Genomic DNA, 8,492 nt, shown 5'->3' on the forward strand with positions numbered 1-8,492 from the left:
TGCTACAAAACTGTTATACATTGACTTTTGGATCACAGCCATATGGTCTAAAAAAACATGAATACATGATCAATCAATTGGTACATTCCTATACTTTTCATTTTTCAACATGAAAGCATCATCACTCATGCTGAAATACGTTTCAGTAACATGAACAAGTGTATCAATTACACTTCAGTCTTCTATCCAACATGGAGTTGAAGACTACTGTACACCTGCGGCATGATATTTTGTTTCTTTGAGTTTGTGTTCACTTTGGTCTCTACAAATACACGTGTGAATCATTTGGTTTCTATAGATTTTAATGAATCAAAATAGTAATTGTGGAACAAACATGATTTAAATTAGTCCTTTAATGGAACTAACTTCACTCATGTTTGCTATCCAACAGAACTATCTTGACTCGTTAAATCCTACAGGAACCAAAATAATACAATCATGTACCTACAGGGACTAAAGTGAGCAATAACCTAATTTGTTTCTTTGGGTTAATGATAATAGCATGGAATTCTCAATCAAGGGCCTTCTATTTCTACATCTTTTACATCTTCCGAACCTTGATTGGAACCATTATTTCTTGGTCCCCTTAAGGATTTGAAGCTAACCATCCGAGCAAATGCGCTCTTTGATCTGGTCATTGTTTTCACTCCATGCTTCTCAGCAAAGTCATCCGACAATTGTTTTACAAGATCATCGAAGCGGCGCTTGTAGGTTGGAAACCTTGTCATAGATTTGGTGATCCCTTGAAGTCTAAATATGTGAAAAAAGAAAAAGAAACAAATAAACAAAGCCTTGTTTAATGGATCATCAGGAAAATAAAAGTAACTGATCTTTTGCGTGATAAGTACCTTCTAGCCAATGCATCAAGCTCAGCACGTTTGACCTCAGATTCAGGGGCTGGAGCAGTACTGGAATTTTTCAACCTCTCTGAATCCCCACTCAGAAGTACTAGTTTGCATAGGTAATCCTCTTCTAGGGGAGAAAGTTGTTCTGCTCTGATTTGTTCTTTAATTATCAAAAGAGGATTAAGAAACCATTCAAAAAATTTCTCCCTTGGTCTGTTTGTGGTAGTCAGTTCGGTACTATCATCTACAATGAGGAAGCAAACAAAATTTCTTCAACTTGGTTATAACAAAATATTCTTCGCATGAGTTCAGATTTCCACTTACTTATCAATATACCCGTGGCATTAGCTTTTGCAGAGCGCAACAGCCCCTGGAGAAGGCAATATGCAGGTAAGCCGATACTTATAACTCGACTCCCTTTACTAGTCTTAGCTTCTTCAATGTCTTTAGGTGTTATTAGACCTTCGGAAACCAATTTTTCTCCAACATGGCGACATTCCTTAAATAAGCCATCCAACAGCTACACACATGACGATTCATTAGTAGAGACCCTCAAACAGGCGAATATTTAATTTGTGCATCGTTGGAAAGGATACGAAATAAGACAAAGCGTACCTCAAGTGATTTCAACTCAACAATATTATTTTTTATTGATGATGAACGAGAAGGCGCCCTTCGTAAGGAGCCGCTGTGTCTTGAGAAGGAATTTGAATGTGCAGTTCTCTTTGATGACTCAACCATTTTCCGATATTGAGGCCTATCAAATCAAGTATCACTTGTGGAAAAACTCAAGACAAGAGCTTTAGCAAGCTAGTCACATTGACAAATAGAAGGGGAGTGGAATAAAACCTAGGAAAGCAGGATCCTTCTGGCATGTCAAGAATATCATTGCTGTATTCATCATAAAGGGCCATAGCTGCAACGATGAATCGAAGGCCCAACACGAAAGAAGACTCCTGTTTTGTCAAAGAACAAATGAATGTACTTCATCTCAACATAAATGAAACTTTATGATGATTTTTATGTATGCCTTGAGGATGTTTCACTAGGCATTATCATCTTAAAGATACAATTTTGGAAGGAATTTGTAAAGCTTCATTGCACCAAGGTTTAAAATATTGCTATGTTAGTTTTGTTTTTATCATGTGATGGTACAAAAGACAACCCGCCATAGCTAACATATTTAAGCATTTTGGGTTTGCAAGTTATTTTTATCATGTACTATATAAGGGAAGGGGAACAACACAGTCTCAAAATTAGACGCTGTGATGTATAAAACAACAAATGCTATGCCTTCCAATCCACAATTTTTGCTTCCACAATTTAGTTTTTACCGTACAATCACAACACTAGTTTATCAGTCCAGAACCAACTAAATAAGGTTACCACTAAATTGCAACAAAGTTGTAATTTTGACTCAAGTATAACATAATTGTTTATGCCTATAGTACACAGGAAGTGGATATGAACATTCACCTGATATGCAATAACACCTGCATATGCACCAAGAAAGAAACTTGCCATCATGGATGCCAGAACTGCCCCAGCAACTGCCAATGGCCATAGAAGGATAGCAAGGCCAGCAAAAGGTACACATATTGTCTCCAAAAAAGGACCTTCACGGCCAACGAGGTCATGAAACAATCGGTGCCAACCCTTAATAAGCATGAAAGGGCCTTTGCATAGAGCAACAACTGATATAACTGGCACATCAACTATGATTCCAATAGCTGCAGCTACTGCAGCACCAGGAAGATAAAGCAGCCTGCACAACATGAAATTTCAAAATAAAGAATACATACTAGTCTGTGTGGAACAATACTAGATTCGTTCTACCTGTTTTCAATAGAATTCACAAGTTTGTTATGCTTTAATAAGTACCTAGAATCCACCAATACAGATAACTTATTTGCTTTTGAAGAGGGATGGTCAAAAAGCTCATGTTAAATCTGGTATCATCAAATAACCTCATGTAAAATATATCATATACTAAAGATATGACTGACACACAAAATGCAAAGAATAGTGGAGAATGAAGTCTCACTGGTTTGCCATGTTGGGTAAAAATGGTAATAATTAATTGAAAGAATAATTTTGGCTGTAAAAGTTTCAATACTTTGGTTTTTTCTTGCTTATTGGAACTTCAACTGAAACAGAAGGTATCCTACACCCAAAATCTGCCATTTGCGAACCACGTCCTATATGGGTATCTTCTTTGAAAATCTGCTGCAGCTTTGTTATAATTTTGGCATGCAAATGATCCATATTAAAATATCACCAGACCAATGCAGCTAAACTAAGGGCAAACTACTGTGTCTTTTCAAGGTAGATAGTGGATAAGGGATAACGTATATTTCAAGAACAAGATAGTGGATAGGGTAGTTGTTCCTTTCGAGGATCAAGTGAAAGCAATTTTAGTTGGTTTTAAATTTAATTTACAGCCTTTTTAACTCAAAATCAACTTGTGTGCTGTTAGGAACTTATTCAACTATAATAACAAGGGGACTTAGTTGTAGCTGAATGAATCATAGACTAGGATGGGTTCTGTAACTAGCCTATCCAGCTGGCAAGTGAGAGAGAATTCTGTGACCAGAGGAGCTGGGAATTATAAAGGGCACTGGAACAGATAGTGACAGGAACATCTCAGGGAGTTGGAATAGAACCAAATTAGGAGAGGGTTGTGGGTACCTCAAATATTCAAAGTGTTATTCTTTCATTTTTCAAACAGTTTATGCAGAAATACACATACAGCAAGAGGAAAAGCACTACATTGGCATTCTTTCTAATCCTACATCGATTTTACACATATTCTTATACCTATTGGACACCAGTTGCTTATATCTACATGTAAGACTAGGCAGTAACAAAAGAGAAAGAATAGGAAATTTAAGAAGAATTATAGAAGAGAGAGTGGATGAGAAACAGAGGAGCTCAAAGATATTAGGGTGATACTCTTCCAAGTCTTTGATGAATTAATTTAAGGACCAAATACTGAGGTAGAGAACAAGGTAGCATTGGAGAATATACATTTACAATCCTCTCTCTTATAAGAGAATTCATCTCTCACTCAGGCTGTTCCCGCTAACTTTTCCAGCTGTCCTATTTGTTACATCAGCTGGTCCCACTCTATTTTCATTTTTAAGTACGCAAGAAAAGTGGGAATTACACCTTAAAAGCTAGCTATTAAGGAGGAAGAACCACTCTTCCTAAATTCAATATCAAGCATAGGATTTTGGGCGTCCCTTAATACCACAAGTCCCTAAGAAGACACTGACACTGGCCCTAGAGGGCCTACGTCCATGGTGGCTTCATTCTATCGACATTGGCCAAGAGGGATTTGGATCCTCTAAATTTTGAATTTCACTTTAGAGGGTAAAGTGTGATCTCTCACCATTTATTCCATAGGTGGGACCAAGAGAAAACATTCAATGGGTAAGAGATCACACTTTACTCCCTCAAGTGAAATCCAAGAGAAAACATTCAACGGGTAAGATCACACTTTACTCTCTCAAGTGAAATCCAAAATTTAGAGGATCCAAATTCGACCTGGAGATATCCAATCACCTATTGGTTATCAATATTCATTATTTACCTTAATCCAGTCTACAGGTAGTCTTTTCTGTGCTGCCAACAACCTAGCTATGATACCCTTATTAAGAATCTAAGGAAAGTGAGGACCGCACCTTAAAAACTAGCCTTTAAAGGGGACAGACCACTCTTAAATACAACATTAAGCATCCCATAGTATTTGATGTGGGACTTTGGGCACCCCATAATACCCAAGTCCCAAACAATACTAAATTTGAAAATATAAGATACTGGGAAGTTTTAAGAGCGGCCTACAAGCAAAATCTCCCTTCAAGAGTGTTAGGAATTTGGGTATTATGGGGTGTGCAAAGTACCACATCGGGTAATACGGGATGCTTGATGTTGTATTTAAAGAAAGTGGTTCTTCACTTCTTCTTCCTCCTTAACAGCTAGCTTTTAAGGTGTGGTTTCCCACTTTCCTTTGATACTTAACAATGGTATAAGAGCCTGGTTGTCGGTGCCATGGAAGGGGCTACCTCTAGGCTAGATTAACATTAAATAAACTAGTTAAATGCAAAAGATTTCTCTATAAACTAAAAACAGATCTATATCAAGATGTCTTACATTCATCGTGCAGCCAAGAGCAGGGCTCAGATGTGTGTAGAAGTACAATGATTCAGAAAAAATCTGAGACATAATAACAAAAATGTAAACAGATAGAGTGGATACAATGACCAAACCTGATCTCATAGTATTTTACATCTGGTGGTCCCTTTTGTTGTAGGTCGTCCATAACCGAGAAATAAGAATGGAAACAAACATCTTTTACATCCTTGACAACCATGCAACTTCTTGTAATAGTGCTCCACGTACCATCCTGGGAACGTAGCATGAAGTATTCATAATTGATAACAAGATCACAGTCTTCACAACAAAACAGCTTTTACAGGGAAAGGACAAAACATACAACAAAACAATGGAAAAGTTTGTCCTCTTTTCCTTCATCTACAGCTTCAAAGGTAGCGAATATTGGCGAAAGAAATCCATAGGCTGTTCCAGCTACAAAACTTCCAACAATTCCAACAATTGGCCATGAAATAAGCAGCACCGGTAGCACAGATATACAAATAACAAGCTTCAGAACAGCCCCTAATTGTTTAGCACTGTCCATCAGGGAAATCAGTATCAGAAAATTATTAAAATTACATATAATAGGTATATCAATGGAAAGAGTTTGAAAAAGTGGCAACCAAGAAAAGCACCTCACAACACAGTAATATGTCCAAACAAGATGTGCTGGCCAGAGTCCAAGAATGATAGCAGAGTTCCCAACTGTCATTAGTAGACATATCAATGGGCAGAGAAGGATTCCTGAAGTTCAGTTCAAGCATTGGTAAGTAAGGCTTACAACTTACAATCATATTCTTCACTCGATTCTTTCCTAATACATCATGGAAGTAGCTTTTTGCACATACAGTTACTTGTGGAATGAATCAAGCAAACAAGATGTTAAGATATGAAAACAAAACTACTTTTGCATTCATGGCAGCACTTAACAGGACGTCAATGTAACACTACATAGAAATTAAACTCAGATTAAGATTCCTTAGCTTTGCTCAACAGAGAATGTAAAAACTAACCCTGAAATATTAAATAATTTGATCCAGAAACATTAGATACATGTTTGTCAATCATTATTCTTAGTCTTTTACTAAGATTAAGATTCGAACCCTTAATTTCACTTCTACTATGACGAAATTATTCTTCTAGTAAAACAATGTGTTTCTATTCAATTATCTCTTGTGCTCATTCACAGTATTATGCTTGATTCCCATTAATTTAATAACAATTTGTCATAAAACAAAAAGACAAAAGGGATTAAGGGAACAAATATAACCTATTAAATATAAAAAAGTAAGAAGACAATAACAAGTGTGATTAGATTGATTCACCTTTGATGGTGCCAAGAAGCAAAAGCCCAATGAAGAAAGGAAGAAACCGAATGAAGCTCCACAAAGTAGCACAGAATCCCGTAGGAGGTTCCATTTTAACCCAGATCTCGAAAAGAAAAAACCAGAACACTCACAAACTGGCCCTCATCTTGCTAATTTGTTATTCAACTCTGCTAAAAGGAAATCCAAAACTCCGAACTATTTCCCTTCAGTGGCAGTAAAAGAAGTTGAAAACTGAAAACCGAGAATCAAGAAACCACTCTTTTGCAGTAAAGATAGAACAACAGGCGTGTAGTTGAATCTGCAATCTTTATTATAACTTGAAGGGTGCACAAAGGAGTTGTATTATTATTATACTATTATTGTAGTTATTCTGGTACTGTGGAAATAGCGGTTTGGACCTGAAAAGTACAAGAGGAATATGAACAGAAAACTTATTGTAGGAATCAGTATCTCATAATATGCTTAGCCTAATCCTCATAACGAACTCCTAGCCATTGCTTCAGGGACTTATTAAAAGGAAAAAAACCATAATTATTATTCTTTTTGTGCTTAGAGCGAAAGCAAATAAGAGTTGAAGAAAAAGAGCGGAGTTGCGCTGTCCGGAATTTCCAGTCACGTGTGAGCCATTTGTTAAAATTTTAAAAGTTAAATTTATTAGATATTTAGATTAGAGGTTCAATTGTCAGATTATTGGTCAAATTGTTTGATCAAGTAATAATTAAGTAAATATATATAAAATTATAATAAAATGAAAAATATAAAAGATAATATAAAAAATGTTAATAAACTTAAAACTGTCGACAATATTAATAAGTAAATTTATAACAAACAGAATAATAAATATATACATAAGATCTTAGAAATTTTAAAATGTTCAACAAAAAATGTTTTAATTCTTTTCTTATAATATAAAACATTTACTATGACCCAAATAAAAAATAAATAAAAGTTCAACCGTATTAAATTCTTGTTGATAATATGAATAATTAATTAAAAATTGTATTTACAAAATAAAAATAATATTATTGTTGAATAAAAGAAAAGAAAATGAAAAAAAATAAAACGAAAAGTAGATTTTTTTTTTATGTGTTGTGTGGATAAAGAAAAAATTAAAAAAAAATAGAGTGATTTTTTTTATTTGGATGAAGAAAAAAATTAGAAGAGAGAAAATCATAACAGAATAAAATTACGTTAATGTGTTTAAATATTTTATTTTTTTTATTAATCCAAAGGTAAATTTGTAATTTTATCAATATTTATCTTCTTTAAAATGAAGATCTTCCTCCATGTCCCCTCCCCTCCAAACGGACAGCCCACTTGGTTGCCAATTCACTCCCTCTCCCACCCCTGAACGGACGGCAAACTCGACTGCATGCCTGTCCGCCCTGTCGCCTCACCCCTCCCTCCCTCAGGACATTCGGCTCCCTTGACAGTCCACCTGCCCTTCCCTCTCAGACGAACGGCCCCTTCAACCACCTGCCTACCCCTTTTCCTCATACGAACAACAACCTTGGTCACACACCCGCCCCTTTCCTATCCATGGGACGATCGGCTCTCTTGGCAGCCCACCCATCCTTTTTTCTTGATGGACGGCCTCCACGAACCACGGGAGCCCCCGAACCCCCTGGACGCAGGGCACCCTCAGCTGCCTGCCTGTCCCTTTCCTCCCGAACAGTCGGCCACTTCGACCGCACACCCACCCTTAATATTACTTTAAACTTTAGAAAAATACCAAATAAACTTTAAAAATTAAACTTTCATAACAAATCTATATATCCTAGATACCAAATAACAAATTCTCGTTATTGCTGAACCCTAAATTATAACTGTTAGTACGAATTTTGACCTATGAAAAAATTCAACTACGATTCATAGGAGGTCAAAATACAATTAATGGCTCGAATATTTGGCTATAGCGAGATCCACCTTCGACTACGATGGGAATTAATCGAAGTTGAGGGTTTGATGATTTGAGGAAAGTCGAGCAATGGGGTTGAAACCAGATACACCACGTGGTTAAAAGTGGACATGATGTAAGAATGTGGAGTTTGGAGGCCAAGGCAAGACAGAACATGGGGAAGCCACTATGAAGATTTTTCAGGGTCAAGACAAGGTCATGATCTAAGAAAAAGGAGGAACTAGGTCGTGGTCAAGATCCTTCTGA

The 8,492-nt window shown here is 36.4% G+C and overlaps 1 protein-coding gene across 1 annotated transcript; it reads right to left on the reverse strand.

The window, feature by feature from the left end:
- LOC112755165 (uncharacterized membrane protein At3g27390) lies at positions 1–6,953 on the reverse strand. The gene is made up of 10 exons (XM_025803086.3): positions 6,326–6,953; positions 5,636–5,744; positions 5,341–5,536; positions 5,114–5,250; positions 2,322–2,610; positions 1,695–1,801; positions 1,461–1,602; positions 1,170–1,365; positions 849–1,089; positions 1–750 (listed from the first exon to the last, which is right to left on the reverse strand). Exons 1-10 carry the CDS (start codon positions 6,417–6,419, stop codon positions 516–518), a joined length of 1,746 nt encoding a protein of 581 aa, XP_025658871.1. The 5' UTR covers positions 6,420–6,953; the 3' UTR covers positions 1–515.
- Between the last annotated feature and the right edge of the window lie 1,539 nt (positions 6,954–8,492).

This window comes from Arachis hypogaea, chromosome 16 (assembly GCF_003086295.3).
Source record: "Arachis hypogaea cultivar Tifrunner chromosome 16, arahy.Tifrunner.gnm2.J5K5, whole genome shotgun sequence".
In the NCBI taxonomy this organism is placed as follows: domain Eukaryota; kingdom Viridiplantae; phylum Streptophyta; class Magnoliopsida; order Fabales; family Fabaceae; genus Arachis; species Arachis hypogaea.

Coding starts and splice junctions, on each gene's coding strand:
- LOC112755165 (XM_025803086.3), bottom strand. CDS start 6,419: ATGGAACCTCCTACGGGATTCTGTGCTACTTTGTGGAGCTTCATTCGG. Junction 1,802..2,321: donor CAGGTGTTATTGCATATCAG/GTGAATGTTCAT, acceptor TTGACAAAACAG/GAGTCTTCTTTCGTGTTGGG. Junction 1,603..1,694: donor GAAGGATCCTGCTTTCCTAG/GTTTTATTCCAC, acceptor TTGATTTGATAG/GCCTCAATATCGGAAAATGG.